The following is a 21,023-nucleotide window of genomic DNA, read 5'->3' on the forward strand; positions in this document are numbered from 1 at the left end:
CTACAAGAAAGCAGAACTATTTTGGCAACCTGTTCTCCTTCACATCTGAAAAACGGATACATGATTGCATCTGTGTCGATTTTGTGTGGACTCAGAATCATCCCTTTTCGGGTTGCGGGTTCCCCTGCCTTTCCAAGGCTCCAACATTCCCTGCGCACTTCTGATCCAGGGGCCTCTGAGCCCGACACCTCACCGATTCTGTTACAACTTTGAAACAAACTTGCTCTCTGCTTTGGGCTGAAGGGTGTGCCAGAGCAGCAGCCATGAGGAAAAGAGGATGGTTTTATTTTATTTTATAAATCCCGGGGGAGCCATCTAGGTTAGCTGGGAGGCAGCTGGTTCGCTTTCGGTTCCTTTCGGTTTCTCACCGTCAGGACAGGGCATAGTGGGATGCAGGCAGGCAGGGCACCTGGCAAGGCCGCTGCGGAAGGCTGGGCTCCGGAGCGGGGCCAGCTGGCGCTGGGAGAATCCCGCTTTCCCGAACCGCAGCCCGTCCTGTAATTAGCCAAACAAGTCCGTCTAAGCTAGGCAAATCACTGGTTTTCCACGAAATAGTTATGTTTCTGATGCCCTCAGACAGATCACCTCCAAGCCTAAAAACGGAGAGCCCCCTCCCCCCAAGCTGGGGGAGGGCAGAAGGTGGCGTCCTCTCTGGTACAGTGAGCAGAAAGTGGGAAGTCAAGGATGCCGGGAGCGTGGGAACGCCGAGTTCCCAACCGGAGTCTCGGTGCGCAGAGAACTGCGCTCAAAGCGCTTTTCTCCCAAGCGGGGCTACCCACAGCTCTTCTCTTCTTCCCGAGGACCCGGCTCATCTCCGTGGCTCTCTGCAGCGCAGGGCCGCGGCGAAGGCTCCCGGTTCCGCCGCGCCCGGCGTCGCCTCCCTGCCCGAGCCGGCGGCGCCTCCTCGCGTGCCAGCGCCCCGGGGTGTCTCCTTGCAGGAGCCTGCGGGGGGGGGGGGGCGGGGAGGGGACAGGGCGCGACGCGTGGGTCGCGTCGGTCCCAGCCCCGATGGACGGGCCGACGCTGCCTCCGGGGCGGGGACAGCTCGGGCCCCCGCGCGCACCGGTTGCGCCCCACGGCTCGCGGGCTCCCGGGGGGTTAGCGGGTCTCGGGCCGCCGTGCGGGGGGAGAGCCGAGCCGCCGTCGCCCCCGCGCCGACCCCGGGCTGCGGCAGGTGCGCGTCGCTCGGGTCCCCGCGTCCTCCCTCCCCGCCCGGCCGCCCGCCCGCCGCCCGGGCGCCGCGCCCGCCCCGCCCCCGTCCCCGCCCGCCCTCGGGCCGCCCCGGGCAGGGCCTGCAGCCGCCGGGCATGGGAGGGCGGCCGGCGGCGCAGGGCGGCTGATCGCGGCCCAGGGACCGCGCGGTGGCCTCCTGCCCCTGCGCGCTCCGCTCCCGGCCCCGCGCGGGAGCTCGCTGGCCGCAGGGACTGGCCCGGCGGCGGCGGCGGCGGCGGCCCCTCGCTGTCCCGCTGAGTTGGTGGCGCTGTCCCCGCGCGATGCGCTGAGGGCGCCCCCCGGTCCTCACCCCGGCGTCCGCCGCGGCACCCCGAGCCGCCGACCCCATGGGCCCCCCAGGCCCCGCACGCGGCGGGCGAGCGCCGCCTTCCAGGCGGTGGCGGAGGCTGCTGCTGCTGCTGCTGTCTCTGCAGGTGGCAGTGCCCGCGGGCGCGCTTGCCGAGACCCTGCTGGACGCACCCGGGGCCAGGGGTGCCAGCTCCAACCCGCCGAGCCCCGCCAGCGTGGTGGCCCCGGGGACGACGCCGTTCGAGGAAAGTCGGCTGCCGGTGTTCACCCTGGATTACCCCCACGTGCAAATCCCTTTCGAGATCACTTTGTGGATCCTGCTGGCCTCATTGGCCAAGATCGGTAAGCGCACTGTCCCGGGAGTGGGGGCGGGACGGCCGGACTGGGCTTCTGCGGGTGACCCCCGCCAAGCAGGCAGCGGTCGGTCGGTCTCAGATAGTGGTCACCTCCTCCTGCCCCAAGGCAGCCGCGGGCAGATAGATTCGCTTCCGCCGCTTGAAAGATCCCCTGTTCTTAGTGGCCTTGGAGAGCCGGGACTCGCGGCCGATCTCCCGGTGGAGTTTGACAGCTCGGTGCCAGCGCCGGGGAGACCTGCGCGCTGAGGCAGCAGTGGGCAGGCTGAGCTGTGGAGAGGGACGGGGTGGGAGAGGGCGCCTCGGCTGCAGCAGACCCTCCCCCGGCCCCGGCCGAGGAAGCCCTGGGACTAGGATCCTGCACACCTGAGCGCTTGTATTCCTTCCTTCTCTCTGGCCTGTCACTCACCAGGAAGCCTTTTCCTTAGAGGTAACTGAAGCCAGTGCGAACGAATAATCACAAATAATTAACCCACTCGCTCCACCATCCCCAGTTCTGACATTGAATGAGAAAAAAAATCACCTCAGCGCCCGTTTTCTCATGTTCACCTGCCCACTCCGTCCTAACTCTCACTCGCGGTATTCCTCGGTATAAAGTATAGTAAGTGCCGCCGCGCTGTTCAAGGGTTCTGAGGTTAGAAGAGCGTGGGTCCCTCCGCTTCCTGCATTCACCTGTGGGAGGCAGATACAGCCTCGCCATCCTAGGGAACGTGCTGATGATGCGGGAAGAGGCTCGCGGTTCCAGCACAGGAAATGCCTCACCGACAGAGGAGTACAGCAAAGGACACACAGGGGTCACATCCCGGCCAGACACACAGGGGTCACATCCCGGCCAGACCCATGCACGCTGCCTTCAGGGATGGCTAGAGTCTGCTCGGCGGCAGCTGCTGCTCACAGCGTTCCACCCTGAAGAGAACGAGAAGCGTGCAGAGAAAAGGGGTGGTCCAAGCGGGTGGCAGAGAGATGGTCCGTAATGCAGACCGTGCCAGCTCAGCCTGAAATTGACTTCTGAGGTGGGTTAGATCCATTACCCCGTAATGGTGGTGAGCGAAGGTGTCCTGCCCGAGGGAGGGACTTCGCAGTCTGGAATTGCTGGCTCTGGCGTGACTGGCAGGCTGAGTGTTTTAATGCCATCTGAGCAGCAGTGTAAGAGACATGGACCCCCTACCAAGCAGAGAGCCACATAAACGTGGCCTGATGCGCGGCCTGATGCGCTCTCTTCATAAATCCCTCACAGCATCCCTACCCTGTGGGGACTGGAGGTGTGAGTACTCTCACCAAAGCTGGAAAGTTCACACTGTGAAAGACCAGCAGACCCACCCGGCAGATGCAGACAGGTAGGCTGGCTCTGGGTTCCTCCTGCTGCCTGAGTCACAGCCTCTGGAGGGCTGCGTCTGTGTCCTCTTCCATTACGGCTTTTCTCCTCTCACACCCTCATCTGTTTTCGCTCCTGATTATTTTAATCAGATTAATTACACTAATAACAGCCGCCAGTGGGCACTTAAGTTCATTATCCCTCATTTCCACAGCCTTCATCCTGGGTAGATATGATGGCCCTGCTTTGGAGAGGAGGACGCTGAGACATCAGGAAGCTTCGCTGGTGGGTGGAGACACCAACGGCAGGTGGGAGGGCCTGGTGCCTGGTCTTTGGTCCTCCCTGGAGGCTTCTTCTGGAGTGGGGATAAGAGGTAGTGGAGAGGCAGGTGTGCCAGTGGGTGGTGATGGTGGTGACCGCCAAGTCCTGAGAGCCACTGCAGCAGCTGTGATGCTCCTGGTGTCAGTTGCTTTTCCACTGTCTTCTGCCGCCTCCGCCTCTGTCACAGCCCAGGGCTCACGCGCTTTCTCGGGGTGGAGGCACTCCCTCACCCCAGCTGTGGTATTCCATCCATCTTAATGGACACGGTCATCTTCACTGTGTGGTATTTGGTTAAAGAGTATCCATGCTTGTGTGTCAGAGTTCACGGGCACTTTTATGTGTCTGTCAGCCATGTTCTCAGCCCGGCGCACCTGCCTTCCTCTGTTTCTCTTCCTGCCCCACAGAGCTGTAGTCACATGTAGCGTGCATCATGCAGTGCAGGTTTGTTCTCCGTGGGCTTCCTTGGTTCTGTGCTGCTCTGGCCACTGGGGCCGAGAGGACGAGGTCGGCACAGGTGTTCCTGTCTCCTCCTCTGAGCGAGGTCCAGGCCGCCCAGTGCTGCCTTCCTGATGTAGAGGTGATGACACAGATCTAAGGACAGAAAGCAGAGTTTTCAAGTTAAGAAAGCTGCTGGCTGGAGTCATTTGCTCTTTTTGTCCTCTTTTATAGCCCAGACCTCCCTTGCCCGTTTGGCAGCTTCTGGGAGGATGTTCATCCTCCCAGATAGACTCAAGTCTGCCTCTCAGGTGCTTCCAAGTCGTTCTCCAGCACCCCACCCCACAGACCCCTCACCCTCTTTGGCTCTGAACAAGACTGCCCCCGACGGCGGAGCACTTTCTCGGGAAAGTAAGTTCTGAAAGAGAAACTGTGGCGCTCCGTGTTAGCTGTTTACATTTCATGTATTTAATGTAGCTTATGCACTGGTCTATCAGCAGAAGTGTCTGTGCAGCATTAAGACCAGAGAAACATTGACTTTGTGTCTTCACAGCCTTTCTAATGTCAATTCTAACCACGTAGAAGGTCATGAAGTTGTCCAGACTTCCGGTCTGGTGACTGTCAGTGTGGGACAGCGTTTGTTTGGTGGGGGTCGGGTGGTTAATGAACATAGACGGTCAAGCTGCTCACATTTGGGAAAGATGGCAGGTTCAGCACACGTGGCCATAGGCAATTGGGAGGGGACACAACTGTCAACTCATATAGGAACTGTGCTTTCTGTTTGGGGCATCTTAATGGAAGTTCACGGAGTGCCAGAGCTCACGGGCTGCAGGGAACAGGGAGAAACACCACTGGTGGTCCGTCTAAACGGGGAGGGACAGGCCGAGCCTACCGACGTCAGTACGAGTGTATGCTGCTGGACCTACGGCGGCTGTGGAGACTGCACTGCTCTGGGACTTGGAAGTAGTCTAAGAAAGCAAAGCACACGTTTGCTTTGTAAACAAACAAACAAACATAATTCAATTTATCTTCTCATTGCCTTATCTAGTTATTGGGGGGAATCAACTTCCCAACTATATGGCTAGCGTTGCAGTTCTGTGATTATAAGATTTCCTGAACGCTTGATGATAGATACGAGATGGGCATATGTGACACAGCCTATCCGACTTAAGAAAAGGGCATGTGCGCTTCGCCTGCCCGGGATGGAGCTCCTCCTGCCTTTCTTAAGGCCCTCGTGTGTACTAGACTCTCACAGTGCTTGCGTTTCTGGCAATGCGTTGATTTCTTTTCTGCTTTGTTGTTGTTGTTGTTGTTTATTTGTCCTGCAACCCACACACTTTGCCTGATGAATCCTGGATGCAAGGATAGGGTTCTAAGCTGACAGTAAGAAAAACGGAGGGGAAGACACTGGCCAGTTTCCTGGCATGCTTGACAGCCGTCTGCTTTGCTTTCTCTCGTTAGCTGGACTACTGGAGGCCGTGCACGCTCTGAGTGCACGTGGCTGTATTTCCACCTCTGTGCAAGGTTCGGGGACTGAACCTGGGTCTCAGCTTTAAATAACTCAGCCCTCTTCTTTGGTCCTTCCCTGTAGGCTCCTTTACAGCTTTAGGGTCTTGTTTGTTCTTCCTGCCTGGGGGTCACTGGTTATTCTTGGCCCCACAACTTGGGGCTAGTACACAGCATTTTCTACTTCTCTCCATCTCACTCTCTGTAAAATGAGGTTATTTATTATTATTATTATTATTATTATTATTATTATTATTATTTCATAGAAAGGCAAAACATTTAGCCCATGAACATGTGTGTTCTGGGCTTCAGGCTGCCTTGAGTATAGAAAATGAGGCTCAAAGGTTGTGCCTCTGAAAAAAATGTCTCCTTGCATTTGCCTTATGCTTTGTGTAGTTTGTTCAAAGCTTCCGTAGCCCTGGGAAGGGGTCACAGGCTGAAACTCACGCTCTCTGCATCTCATTTTGTATACACCGTGTGCCTGCTGGTATGTGCTCTGACCCACAAAGCCACAGAACAGTGCAGATTCACTTTTCTTCAAAGCCCCATCTGTGCTCAGGTTTGCCCGTACATTTTCGGCCTGAAAAAGGAAAGCAGCAGCTTTTTCATTACTTCCTAAAGGCTAATTCAGGCATCATAAAGAATGGCGTCAGGACAGCACACTCCAATGTTTTATTTTTAAAGTAACAACAGGTTTTGTTATCCAATTAAAAATCAACTTTAACCAGGATAACATTTTCTTTTCTTTTCTTTGAAGACCTCAAAAGTGTAACACACACACACACACACACACACACACACACACACATTTTCTTTGTAAGGCTTACTATACTGGTAGATTTTGGATGATGATTCAGTTATTTGAATATTTACAGTCATAGTGCTATTTGGTTTATCTGTATATTTTTGAGACACTTGTGGTCATTTTTATGTCATTTGAACTTTTGCATTTGAAAAGAACAATTTTTTAAAAAAAGATCTTGAAGCTCTCCTTCTGTATTCATGTTCTCCTTTTCTCCCTAACAGTTGTATTCTTGTCTTTCTTCATCTTGATCAAAGTTATTATTTCCTCTTGTATTTTTAAAAGATCCTTCTTGCTTATTGGGTTTCTAATTTTACAGTTTTTGCTCATGCTTTTGTGGCTTTCTCACTCCTATTTTCTTTGGCTTATTAATGATGACTAAATAAGCCATTAAACTGAAAGCTTAAATAATCAATTGTTGAGTTTTTTTTTAACACTATGTCAGTTTTCACCCCACAAGGGTGACTATTTTCCCCAAACTATTGATAATGGGAAACACAATTCCTGTTGTTTTAAATATGTACCAAATACATATATTTTGTGACTATCTGAGCTCCCAAATTAGTATGTACTTGTGCTATAATGACCCAATAAAATGGGCAAAATAAGTTCCATATTTACTCACTTGTTGGAACTCTTAAAAAGCCCATTCCATCTTCATCATTCTCTCTAAAGTATGGGTGTTTTCCTGTGTTCATTAAATTCAAAGCTGGGACATGCTGTACCTTTAAGACTAAGTCACAAACAGGTCCAAACTGGGATAGTTCAAGTTTATATGAATTAATCTTCATTACAAATAAAAAAAAACCCAAAACAGTGAATAGTAAAGACAGAGGATTCTATCTGGGCGTGACAGCAGTAAAGTGGCACTCCCAGAAGTTACATGGTATCACTGTTGGTACCGGAAATCAAGTGTGCTCAAAGAGGGCAAGTTGGTACAAAATGCCAAAACCCATCTGCTGGATCATATCACAGCATGCTGGGCCGGCAGGGTCAAAGGACTACCTGCCTAGGTAAAGTAGGGTCATTAGCTGTGACTGTCCCTGACAGCCGTCCCTATTAAAAGGGTGTTCCCCAGCAGGGTGGCAATGCACACTAAGAGAACCGCTGTCCAGCTTCCAGTCTGCTCCCGTGTTTGATACGCTGGCTTCCGTGCTCACTCCTCTTTCTACACTTAAATTGATAAACACATTGAGACTCTTCCTCCCCCCAAGATTTGTTCTGTTTTTGTTAGCTTTATTAACTTTATTTTACGTGTGGCTGCTTCGTCTGCATGCACATGAGTGTGCCACATAAGTGTTTAGTGCCTGTGGAGGCCAGAAGGGGACACGGATCTCCTGGAGGGAGAGTTCACACAGATAATCACTGTGGGCATGCTGGGAGTCGAACCCAGGTCCTCTTCAAGAAAAGCAAGCGCTCTTAGCCAGTGAACCATCTCCCCGGCCCTCAGACTGGGTTTTATTTTGGTTTTTAAAGTTTATGCAGCACTGATTGCATTTTGATGAGAAAGGTATGCTGAAGGTTTTCTGATCATCTCAACTGTTAGCTTCTGTGTGGATTGATGTGGCACTGTTTTAAAATAAGGTTTTCCTATGTGAACTTGAAAAGGGCAGAGAGAGTGAGTGTGCTTAGTGTCAGGTGCTGTACATGTAGGCAGGCGTGTGTGTGTGTGTGTGTGTGTGTGTGTGTGTGTGTGTATACTCTCACACAGACACAGTCGAGTTTCTGTTCTACTTTACCTGCTCTGAGCCCACATTCCTAGGTGTGTACTGATTCAGGGTTGTTACATCCTAGCTCTGCCTTGATTCTACCTTATAGCTTTCCCTGTGGTTTAACTTTGATTTCTTTTGTATCATTATTTTTACTCCAAATAGAACTGGATTTTGCATACCCATTTCCTCTTACAGTATGGCCACATCTTTCGGAGGCCCATCTGCTCCTCTACCTTATCAGAAAATCCGCTACATCACTTTACTTCAGATGTACCTCATTAAACCACACAGAACTGGACTTTCTGTCTTTAAAATTTTAAGTCGCTGCAGTTTAGAAAAGGAAGGCTACTACTGCAATGACTTATTGGGGCTCGTTCTGGCCCGTGCTTTTACTTGATGTGTTTCTTTTCTCTTTTTTCAGTGTTTTGACTTTGCAGCAACTTTGTTATTTGTCAAATGCATTCCTGCCTTTTCCCCTTCACTGCCTTCACCTCCACCTCTTCTTTGCCCGCATGGCCATTTGCTGTCCTCACTGTCATTAGCTGCTGAGAATGCTTGGGCTTTGTACAGTTTTAAATCCTATTTCAAAGCTTAAATAGTTTGAAAGGACTTTTAATAAGCCAGGGCTGAGTTAGGTTGTGAGCATGCTCGGCACGTTTTATCCGCAGTGAGCTCCGCTTCTCAATTTTCTTCTTCCTCCTCTCCTCGTTTCTACAGTGAAGACTTCAGCCGCAGCCTTGGCCTTTAGCCTTGTTCAAACTACTTTTCTTGGTGGGAGAGCCTTTGCCTGGGGTCTTACATTCTAGACAAGTTGTTTGCCAGTGGGTTCTGCCCCAGCCCTTTGAAAATGTCACTAATTTCATTCTGCGGTGAAAAGTAAACTGAATATAGGGTTTTGAGCCATTTGCATTAGAAGATGTGGTGTCACTGCTTTCTGCCCTCTTTATCCTTTAGCCCCCTGCCGGCCCTTTGGAACTAAATTGACTTTTCCCCCCTGGTTGCATTTCAGCATATGTGTGTGTCTGTGTATGTATGTATGTATGTATGTATGTATGCATCTATCTGTCCATCCATCTATCTGTCCATTCATCTATCTATCTATCTATCTATCTATCTATCTATCTATCTATCTAGTTATTTCTGGTATTAGGCTGTTGTCTCAATGTGCCTAGCAGGATTTATGTGATTTTTCTCCCATAGAATTTATTATATGCCTTTTTCTTTATTACTTCCTTTTCCTTTCTCTGTCACTTATTTTTGATTTTACCAAATATTTTTGTTTCCAATTTACCATACTGCCTACAGTATGCTTCTCATTTGTAGTTATCCTGGTCCTTAGACTTTTAGCCTTAATTGCATTCACATTTCAACATTTTGTACCTTTTTCAAGTCTATCTGCCTCTTACTCGTGCTGTTTTACTTAGTTATATTTTTCATAGCAATGGCTTAATTTTCATTATTTGTGCCATCATTTCATTTGATTATATTCATCTTGTAGTTTCCACCAGCATACAGTCCCCCCTAATGTCGATATGTAAATTCTTACATTTAACACATCTCCCAGCTTTCTCTCTTGGATATTTATGTCTTACATTGGCTGCATTAATTTTTTCCTGTGAGCTTAGCCTCACTAGGGCATGTTTATTTGGTTGAGTCTTTTGGCCTTATAACTCGTTCTTACAAAATGTTTCTTCAGATTTTGTTTGTGTGGCGAGTTTCAGTGTTTGTCTCACAGCTTGGCTCCCTGTAGGAATTAATGCCCCGTGGGCCAGACCTGGAATTCTCTACCACAGGTGAGTTCCTTCCTGGCCCAGAGCCACATAGCACGGGACACTTTTCTTTCCTTTTTCCTTGGCTGCGGGCATCCTTTTCTTTTATTTTTCTGCTGCTATTTCCTAATTTGGGACAAAGCAGTTCTTTGAGAGACAGGAATTTGTGCGAGAGCCCTTCCTCTCACAGTCTAACTCTTCTTACCTATTCTCATGTAGGTGTTAAAACATCGGGTCCCCATGCAGAAGGTATGCATTCAACTCCACTGGCCCGTTGTGGTCCAAATGCCCACTGACAGTCTCTTGCTTTGGTTCCTTTCCATATTTCTGGTCTTCTGAGTTGACCCAGGTAATTTGGCTCTGATGGTAAGATCTGTACCGAGAGGAAGATTTATCTACATCGATCTTGTTTAATGCTGTAGTGACAGTTTGTGTGACGCTTTTTAAAGAAATACTTTTTAAAAATGTAATTAACTGATTCTTCTCTGTGTGTGTGTGTTTGTGCACACGCGTGTGGCTTGTATGTGTGTACTATGACAGGTGCATGGTACACTTTGTGGAGTATCTTCTTTCCATCCACCTTTAAGTGAATTCCAAGGATTAGACACAGGTTGTTGGATTTGCATAGTTGGGTGCCTTCACCTCCCTGCCATTTCACCTTCATGGAAAGATTTTCATACAGTGTTTAAAGTTATGGCTAGTGTGTGATGGATTCTCACTTGTAGAAAAAAAAAAAACAACTGTAAAAACGGGATATAAAAGTGTGGTTGTGCTGACTGTGTTATTATCTTTATTTTCTTGCTAATGCAGAAGAGTGCTAGCTCAGGAGTCGAAGGAGTGCTGCAGGAAAATACGCCCTGAAGTACCTTAGAGAGAGGGTGGTCCGTTCTGTGCGCCATTCATTCTGCTCTTCTATCTCGGGTGGGTCTTCACCACTTTGGGTTTTTCATCCGATTAGTCAAAGTTGTACTGTATGTTTATCCCGTATGTCTCTAGGGACAGTGTGAGGACATTGTGGAGAGCAAAGTTTTCACTTTTAACAAGCAAAAATAAGTAAGTAAATAAACAAAACAAAGCAAAAGTGAATCTGAGAGCGATGTGCCTCTACTATCTGAAAGTGGCGAGTGGACTTGGGTGGGTCGTGGGGAGTGCTGCCTCCTCAACTGCAGGTTACTCATTTGCAATTAAGTCTTTTTAAAGTAATGAGTCATAATTGAGGCACTTCCTGCAATAACTCCTTCCATTGTTCATCGCCCTGGATGGGCCTTCTCATCTTGATGTACGAAGTCCACTCCTTGTTTGACGACATCTTTATCTTCCTCGACCTCTCTTCTCATTCCACAGACAAACACAGAGGCTGTCTTAAAGCTCTCCACGTGATTGTGGCTGACTCATACCTGACCCACAAATGCTTTATTATTTCTTCACGTTGGCCTATAAAAACTTACGTGGAAAAGAGGGAAAAGTAACAAAACACACAATTGTTTTTAGAATGATATACTACAGGCTCGGGGGGTATGTGGTTTGTTGGTAGATACTTTGTTTGTTTGTGTTTAGCCATTGACAAGGACCTGGGTTTGCTCTCTGTGGAACACATTTTAGAGATGTGTAATGGTCTTCTTGCTGTTGTTGCTTTTGTGTTTTGAGCTTCACGTGACTCGGGCTGTCCTGGACGTTCTGTAGGAACAAAAACTCAATTCTCCTGCCTCTGCCTCCAGAGAGCTGGGCTTAGAGACACGTGCTACCACACCCTGACAAGCTCGACTTGCCTGTGCAAAGTTCCTCGGGCAACCATAGGACACTTCCATATTTCTGTGCCTCAGTCACTGGTATTTCAGCTACTCCCAATTCCTGAACTTGTTTCCCAGGATCCTCACCTCAGCGGGTAATGAGAGCAGCCTTGTCTTTTCTTGCCCCATCGTAGGGAAGAAATGGGTGAGACTCCTGTAGTTTCTTTTTCTTTTTTTCCATAAGATGCTAATAGCTAAGAAGGACACAGCATTAGTCTCAAAAGCCACTTGGCTTCACACTTGCTTAAATGCTCGCCATGTTACTTAATTCTCATAGCAATATGAAAACATCAGCCCAAGACTCAAAACACAGAAGAAAATGTTCAGGGAGCTTGGCTCCATCGCCCCAGACAGCCCAGCTGGCACGTGGTGGACCCGGGGCCACCGCTTGTTCATCATTCATCTGTGTGTGGTGCTCCCTCCCCACTTCCTCTAATAAAAACCGTATTGAATCACAGGTAGGCCTCTGTGTCTGTGGGGCCTGCTTCTGTGCACTGGACCAAAAAATGGACCAGAAACATTAGGGAAATGCTGGCTCTCTACCAAACACTTGAGTCTGATTGAATTTTTCTTCTTGCTATTATTATGCTATAGGATAGCCATTTAAACAGCTTCTACATTGCTCACGTGTCTTAGGTCATTCAGAGATGACTTTAAGTGTACAGAGAGGATTGTGTAATGCTATGTAAATATTGCTTGAATGCACCTACCAAACATGAGCACTTGCAGCCTTTGCTGCCGGAGGGGCGTTCCAGAACCAGTGCCCAGAAACTGCAAAGGTCAGCTGTGTCATAGACACACTTGTGGTCTTCAGAGAACCTCATCTTCCCGTTCTTTCCTTGGAGACAAGGGCTGCCATTGAGGCTAACCTTGACCTGATGTTGTAAAGTCAGACAGTGGTAATTCCACCTGCATCCTTCGGGGGCTAAGTGTGAGAACTGAAATAACACACAGAAGAAGCTTGTGGCCTAGAGTCTCCAGGAATACGGTTTCCTAGTTGGGTGGGATAGAAAGAACAAAAAGGCAGAGCCCATTAGCAGCACCAAAGATGGAGCATGGTTCTAGAATTTTAGAATCGTTCAGCCTTTTATTCACTGAATTTGTTTGTTTATTGGGGCTTGGAGAATGCAGAATGTTTATGCTTTGAGATACAGTAGTTCTCTCCAATCTGTGATTTATATTCCACCAATTCATTTACCTGTGGTCATGCACGGTCAGGAATGAATCATTTCATTAATTTCAAGAGATGACAATCGAGGTTGGAAAGATGGTTCAGCAGCTAAGAGTACTTACTGCTCTCACAGAGGACCAGAGTCCCGTTTGCAGCATCCATGTCGGGGGCTCACAGTCACCTGTAACTCCAGCTCCCTCAGCTGCCAGCCCTCACGTGCACACACCCAAACACACACACCATTAAAAAGAAAGGGTAATAAAAGGGTGCTCAAGAGAGAATAATTACATCAGTCTAATAGAATTACTTGCTGTAGCTATTCTACTTATCAGCAGCAATTGTTAAACTCGTTCTGTGTCTAATTTATACGGTAAATTACCTTCGGTATGAATGTGCAGAACTTAATGCACAGATAGTGTTTAGTGTCATATCTGAGTTCAGATACATACTGAGGACCTTGGACTATGTCCCCATGGCTAGAGGGGGGACACTAAATGTATTTAATATGTCAAGGAGTTGTAGGTCAGAAAATGTGGGCTAGTATATAGAGTTTATGTAGATTATTTTATATAGATACTATATGGATTTTACATGTGAGAAATTCTAACTTCTAGCTTTCTATGGTGCAAACATGCATGCTGAGTGGCAGATCACCGGGCACGTTTGGGCACGTAACCACATACAACTGACATGCGTTGAAAGATCAGGTCTTTATGAGGGAAGAGACTGTCTATTTGACTTAATGTCTGGAACTATGTCTGATACACCGCAATGACTCAGTAAATAATTGTTACGTTGGTGAATAGGAATTAGACAACCTGTGTGCTTCTCCACACTCGCTGACATTGTACAGTAATTAAGGTAACTGAACACTCTGTATGACACCTGTGCCTTAAATTTATTGTCCTGGCGCATAAATTATTTATTTGCCCTTTCACTCTCAAATATCTTAGCCTTTCCACTTGCTTATTGTGCGCGTTCTCTCCTTGAACATGCTTGAGTGGTCACTGAAACCCCGCTGCCCAGGGCCCAGCTGTGGCCCTCGCTGGCCGTGAGCCCGAGGCCCCATTTACCCTCAGCCGCCTTTGTCATCCCAGCTTCGGAGCTGCAAGGACGGCTTCTTCTCTCCACTGTTCTTAGAGTGAGTCGCTACGGCTAGATCGTTCTGTCTCAAAGACCCAGAGAAGGGGCGAGCCCAGGGGGATAGAATCCTCCTCCCTGCCCAAGGATGATGGTACAGAGCAGAGGTCTGTCTTGTCCGTTTGAGCCGTGGCAAATTGTGTGCTTATTTACACGTTCCGGCCTCCGGCTGTGAGTGTCATGAACAGGCTTCTATCCAAGCCACACACGTTTCAGTTTCCAGTGTTGCAGAAGAGAAAATAAAGAAAATCATCTGTCTACTTTTGCTCAGTTTGCCATGGAAAAGAAAGGCAAGGCATGCCCACTGTTGTCAGGAGCTCCTCCTTGGAAACTGAAGGCCGGGCAGCCAGGCATAACAGGTGGAGGCCAAGCCCAGCTCGGCATGCGGGGGCTCTCATAGGCAAGGTGTGCCCGTCCCTGTGAGAGAAGCTGCCACACCGCTCTGGCGCTTCCCTCGCAGCCCAGAGCTTGCCACAAGTGTCTGTGGGTACGTCAGTTATCACAGACAGTAGGAACGCACCATATGTGTGCATGTGTTCTATATGTGTAATTATTTGAGGATGCTCTATCTCATATGTGTGTGTGTGTGTGTGTGTGTGTGTGTGTGTGTGTGTGTGTGCACTTTGGCCATTCCATCTTCCATGCTCTCTCGCACCCTTGCCACACTCCTGCAGAACTCCCCTAGCATGTGGGCCCCACTGCATACAATTAGGGCTGCGCAGATGAGCATGAGTGGAGGGTCATTTCCTTAGTTAGAACAACCTGTCAGTGGCTACAGCTCAAGTGGTGTGACTTGCCCCTCACAAGAGCCACTGGCTGCTTCAGGGCCTCAGGGCGGGGTGTGGCCCAGGAGCCTCTCCCTGGCTGATAGAATATTGACCGGCGATAGGTGTCAGGAATACTGGGGTGAAGAGGCTTGGGTTTATGATTTTTGGGGTCTTGTGTCCTAGGACAGCGTAGAACGCAGCATGATCTTTCTGCCTCTGCCTTCTGATAGGCGGGGAAACTGACTAAGACTAATGAATTCAGATATCTCCCCAATCTGATCTTCACTCCTGGTCTCCATGGTTGACAAGAACCGTGCTAATGTCAACCCTGGGCTGCTTCCTCAGCGGAATGGCATCCAGCCTTCAACTGGGTTTCAAGCAGTCTGGAAGACGATGCTCCCAGCAGCTCCTAAGACTCATGGTTTCCAAAGGAATCAGAAAACAGCCTGTCTGTGAGGCAGCCCTGGCCCCGGTGTCTGCCTTCTGCTGCCTGGGCCGACCATCTCCCCAGCTTTGGCATCCTCTCCTGGCTTGCTCATGTATGGGTGGCCCACTGCCACGGCCTGGTCGGAGCGCCCCACGCAGGCCTCCTTTTCTGGTCTGGTTACAATGTGCACGGTTAGAACCAGATCTTCCTTTTCCGCTCAGTTATCTCACAACTGCTATCTACTGTGTTCCCCAGGAGAGGGTTTCTCCTATCTTGTCTTGTGCTCCTGCTGATATTCGCGGACAAATGCCCTACGGCAGCGGATCCCAACCTTCCCAATGCTTCAGCCCTTTAATTCAGTTCCTTTTGTGGCGACCTGACCACGAGAGCGTTTCCTCACTACCTCACAGCTGTAATCCCGCTACTGTCATGAGCTGGAATGTAAATATGTGCTATGAAGGATGTCTTCCGTGCTACCTCTGCAGAAAAGCCAGTTCAACCACATAGGGGTCATGGCCCACAGGCTGAGAACCACCACTCTGAAGCCATGGGTGAGTGCTGATGAGTTTGCTGGGAATTTGGCTGGCGAGATGGGTGGTCCTTGTACTTAATGACATCACTTCCTCTACCCTGATGACACATGGCGTTTCAGGCTTAGAACCTGGTTGGTTCTGGAGCTCAGGACAAATGTGCAACACTGCCAAAACTGCACTTTTCCATTTGCCCACCAGATGAGTCAACAGGATTTTCTAGTGATTTAATGAAAATGACTACTGCGGTGACAGTGGAGCCTGGGACTCTCCATGAGCCCAGGAGATGCTTCTGTTTCCCTGGCACTCATGGGAGCCTCTGCAGCCTGCAGCTGGGCAGTTGGGGACGGGGGGAGATACACTAATGGGAGAGCACTTTGTGGGTCGTTTAGAAAACAAATGAATTCGCCAAGTGGAGTAGCTCGTCGTCTTTTCCTGTGTCTCACTTACATTTCCATTACTGTGAAGAGACACCATGACCAAGGCAAGTTATAAAATGCAGCATTTCATTAGGGGCTTGCTTACAGGTTCAGAGGGTGGGTTATCAGATAGATAGGCATGGCTTCAGGTGACAGACAGACATGGCTGAATGTGGACAGATAGGCATGGCTGAGAGCTTATGTGTTTGGATAACAGTGACTGAGAAGAGAAAGAGAGGAAGAGAAAGAGAAAGCAAGAGAGAGACAGACAGAGACAGATGGAGAGAGGAATGGCATGGGCTTTGTAAACCCTGAAGTCCACCCTCAGGGACATACCTTCTCCAGTAAGGCTAACATGCCTCCTAATCCTTCCCAAACAGTTCCACCAACTGAGGGCCAAGAATTCAAACAGTGGGAGGCTGGGGGCCATTCTCACTCAAACGGCGCCCTCCACTCCCTGGCCTCCACAGAGCTCTGGAGGTCAAGTGTGTCTTCTGTCCTGTAAGTAAGCGGTGACTGCTGTTGCCTGTTTGCCACCACCTAACCGAAAAGTGGAATTAGATGGCAACTCCTGGCAACTGTGGATGATTCTTTTCCGATACTTCTGGCTACTTATTTTAAGTAACTGGTCACTTTGCTTATCAGCCAGCCTCCTGAGGGAGTAAAATTCAACCATAAAATAAAGTTTCCACCCAAGGTGGTTGCAAGGGTTGGGTCACCTCCTTGGAAAAGCTCACATAAATTACAAGGACATCAGGACACAAACCCAACTCGGCATCAATCATTTATTAACACATGGGCAAAAAGAAAGGCAAATCCTAGGGTTTAGCCTCTGTCCCAGGGCAATAGAGTGAGAATTATTTTGAACTGTTGACCTGCATGTAAGGTTTTAAGTTCAGCTTAAAGTGCACCCAAGTCCTCATCACTATAAACTCAACACGGAGCTCCTTCAGAAATCGTAGCTGGAACATAAGGGCACCTGACCTACAATTGCACCTAAATAATGCCTCCACACTGGGACAGGTCACCCGGGATGAGCCTCTTCAGGTTGAGCTGTCTGGTACTAAGCTCTGTTAAATGGTATTTTTAAAGTGTGTGGAGTCGGGGCGGGGAGGCAAAATACACTGTGGGGTGCCTAGAACATGGGAGAAGCTTGGACAATATCAAAATGCCTCCAGAGCTTTCCCCACAAGTTGAGTGACCTCTCTTCAGACTTCTCCCATGAAACATGAGAGCAGGGCTGCTTAGCGAGTCCAAGGGCAGCACTCCGTGTTTAAACAGCAGGGATCTCCTTTCCCACCTGGCTATATGAGAAATTCCCCTGGCACCCAAGAATTACTTTTCTCTTCTTGAAGAGGTGCACATTTCACACCCAAATAAGATATGTACAAAAAAAAATTTGCAAACTGTCCAGGGTCATTACTGTTATTTCCTGGAACAGAACCAGAGTGTGACGCAGCTCAGCTGGTTTTGATTATCAGGCTTTCTTAAAGGTGTCTCTCACGTGTTCTGTTCTCACTGCGCCGTGCTCCTTGAGAATAGCTCCTGGGGAGCTAGCAGAAGCCGTGCTCTTCTGGTGAATGCTGGCTTGCGAGTGTGCTAGTGGAAAACACTGGCCATCTTCTGACGCAGAGAGCGGCCCTTACATCCATCCCCACTGCCGGCTCAGGGGCAGATCAGAGTCATTGGAGATGATGCCCAGCAGCAGGGAGTGGCCACCCTGCCCAACACATAATTGGTTTGCATTTTGTAGAAAGTTGGTGAGGATTAATTACCATAATCCAGAAGTGAGCCCCATGGCTAACAGTGAAGACTAGTGTTCCTTTGTTTATAGATTTCTGTTACACCCCCTCTGTCCTTCAGCAGGAAGCCCTGCTTGCTCTCTTGGGTTGAAAATGAGAAATGTACAAGACCAAGATACAAAATAAGTCAGTGCCTGCACAGAGGTGTTCGTTAGCTGATCCTTTGGTTGTTTTCCTAAGGGCTGTGACAGGATTCTTGCCGGGAGTGACTTAATGAAGGAAAGGCTTTGGCTGGCTCTTTGTCTGGGGCTGGGGCAGAGTCCATGATGGGAGGAGAAGCAGGGAGGTGGAGGTGGCCAGTCACCTTGCGGCCAGCGTCGGGGAGACTGGGTTGTGAACGCTGGGTTGTGTACACAGCTAGCTTAATCCTTTCCGTCGTCCCCATTTGTTCTTAGCTCAGGCCTCCAGCCCTTCACATTCAGGGTGGGGTTTCCCCCTTGAGCGACACCTCTCTGGAAACGCCCTCACAGACACACCCGAGGTGTGTCTTCTAGGTCATTCTAAAGCTAGCCAATGTGGCAATGAGGCTCAAATGTCAAAAGTCAACCCCTTCTCAACTTCACACAAACAGGCCACTTCACATCTTAATACTCCCCTCCACCCACCCCTAAAAGCTCTTGTTTATCTTATAATTAAAAATGCATTTAGTCTCCCTGGAAAAGTGCCCATAATCTTTAAGAGCCACAGCCCTGTCCAAAACCCCAGGGTCTATAATATAGGCTTGCCTGAAAATCAGGACAATCTCCTAACTGTAAGCCCCTACAGAATTACTATAACACACACACACACACACACACACACACACACACACACACACACACTTCCAGGATGCAATGGCACAGGGCGTATTTTGGGGCATGGTTTGTGGGGCATGGCCCTTGGAAGGCGTGGTGACAAGATGGCTGGCCTTATACTGTGCACAGGAAGCAGAGAGATGAATGCAGGCACTGAACTTGCTTCCTCCTCTATCCCCGTTTTAATATTCTAAAAACTCTGGGGTATTTTACTATACCCCAGCCCATGGGGTAGTGTCACCCACATTCAGGACAGCTCTTTGCCCTCCGAGTTAATCTTCTCAGGTCCTCACAGACAGGCCCACAATGTGGTTAAATCCAGCCAAACTGACAACCAAGAGTAACCATCATTTCTGCCCCTGTGCCTACAAAGAGCCAGCCCTGACAGTTCCGGGCCAGCTGTGGTTCTCACTTCACTGACATATTCAGCAGAGAGCTACACCATGCTGTTATGTCCAAGGGATGGTGACGCCAACGGAAATGCTCCTTTCACAGCGTGCTTCTGCGTAGGCTCTTCATCCTTTCCACGTAGGAGAGCTGCCTCCAGGACTCCCACCAGAGCTGATGAGCAGAAGGAGCCTGGAGAGAGGCTGGCCCGGGACTCCTGCCTGAGTTCCCAGTGGTGTGGTATTGGGAGCTCTTTCCAGGTTCCCTCCTGGGCCATGACTCAAAGCACAGAATTTCCAAAACACCTCTGTGTGCAAACACTTCTGTGTGCAAACAGGAGAGTTTCCTCTTATTAGAAGGCAAATGTTCTGTGTTTCCAATTTTTGTTCATGTCAGCTTTCTGAAAGCAACGTCTTTGGCCACCTCTGTCAGAGAAGAAACGCTCCATCAGTATTAAATGCAGGGAATTCCATGAAGTAGACGGACCCCAAGAGTCTAAGGCATTATACATTTCTCTCTCGCCATGTCTCCTTCCCTCACTCCCTCTGTGCATGTCTGTGTTTGCGCAAGTAAACATACTTATGTTTATCTGTTCGATTTCCAACAGTTTCTGATTCTGTGAAGAGAATTACCAAGTTTCTGTTTAAAACACTAAATATAAAATTTCTAGTTATAGATATTGGAGGAATGTACTGAAATTTTTTTCTGACTCATTTTATAGAAACTTATTTCATTGGACCCAAGTTCTTGTAAACTCAAAAAAAAAAAAAAAAAAAAAAGATGATGCAGATGCTAGGGTTTCTGTTAGTTTAGCCGTAAACCAGCCAGCGGGAGGCTCCTTGGTGTCTCCTTGTTCTCCCTGGGATGGGACGGGGAGAAGTGGGAGCAGATGACCTGTAGAGCCAACTGAACCCTGAGCTGGCCAATGGGCTCCACTGCTCGGCACTCAGTGCTTGACATCTTGCAGCAGTTAGCGTGGGGTGCGTGACAGAGGAAGGACCCGATTCTGCCGATTTATTTGAGAAAGACGCATAGGGAATTTTCGGAGAGGAATCTCTTCATTCTAAAGATGAGCCCCATTTTGGAACGGCCCCATAGACTGCGCACTGTGGGCCTGCAGTCCACCGCGGCAGGTCAGTTTATAAAGCAGTTTATACGACTTCCTGCAACACGAGATTTTGTTTCTACTGCAGATGCTCATCTCGTCCTGCATTAGTGTCCAGTAAGTTAATGTTAACTGAAAACGTCATGAGTTAGCAGCGCAATTAACAAACCTAGCCTGTGGAAGAGCATAGCTTAGGAACGTAGCCACCCGGTGGTGCTTCCAACCTTCCAAACCCTGCGGCCCTTTAATACAGCTCCTCACGTTGCCGTGACCACCAAGCGTGACATTGTTTCTGTTGCTACTTCACAGCTAAAATGTTGCTACTGTTATGAATGCTAATGTAAGTGTTTTTAGAGATAGAGGTTTGCCAACGCGGTCACAACCCACAGGGTGAGGACTGCTACAGTCTTAGTTGATTCCCTTGTGACCAAATAGCTGAGTGAGTGTCCGTGGATCACACAAGGGAACTGGGCCACGGAGCTCCGAAGAGACCAACATTCAAAGTCTGGTTTCCATTGAGTATGTAGCCTTTCACAGCCACATGAAGCACAGAACAAGCAAACAATAGTCCAAAATTCAAGGACTCAGTCAAATCTTTGACTTTTACCTGGTTGTATTTAAGGGGTCTATGAATTTTGTGGGGCATGTTACTGCACTCAAGATGAATGGGAATTTATTTGCAGACGAGTTAATGTTGATGAAAATTAGCGCATTTCCCAGCATGCAATTAAATAGATAAATGCGCACAAAGGCTCTGGGTTCACAGGAAGCAATAGTTCTAGCACTGAGCCACAACCCCATGGCAGTAATTAACTGACTTAATTACTAAAAAGGGGCAGTTTCCTTTACTGAGGATAAAGAGTGATGCATTTAAGCACTTTTCTATTGTAATTATTTCTGTGTTCTTTTTCATCGAGCGTTTTTAATAAACGTGAAGAGTGACAGAGAAAACATGCT

General features: G+C 48.8%; 1 protein-coding gene and 1 long non-coding RNA gene across 2 annotated transcripts in view; one reads left to right on the forward strand and one right to left on the reverse strand.

The window, feature by feature from the left end:
- Positions 1-264: 264 nt before the first annotated feature.
- LOC132648401 (uncharacterized) lies at positions 265-1,638 on the reverse strand. Its single transcript, XR_009586814.1, has 2 exons — positions 1,523-1,638; positions 265-942 (listed from the first exon to the last, which is right to left on the reverse strand). It is a non-coding gene; the product is annotated as an uncharacterized LOC132648401 (long non-coding RNA).
- Slc9a2 (solute carrier family 9 member A2) overlaps positions 1,068-21,023 on the forward strand; it is a 78,024-nt gene continuing 58,068 nt past the window's right edge. Inside the window, exon 1 of the mRNA XM_021634829.2 lies at positions 1,068-1,863. Within this exon, the coding sequence (XP_021490504.1) occupies positions 1,560-1,863 (304 nt within the window). The 5' untranslated portion in view covers positions 1,068-1,559. The remainder of the gene's footprint in view (positions 1,864-21,023) is intronic.

The sequence above is a fragment of the Meriones unguiculatus genome, chromosome 16 (genome assembly GCF_030254825.1).
Source record: "Meriones unguiculatus strain TT.TT164.6M chromosome 16, Bangor_MerUng_6.1, whole genome shotgun sequence".
NCBI classification, from domain to species: domain Eukaryota; kingdom Metazoa; phylum Chordata; class Mammalia; order Rodentia; family Muridae; genus Meriones; species Meriones unguiculatus.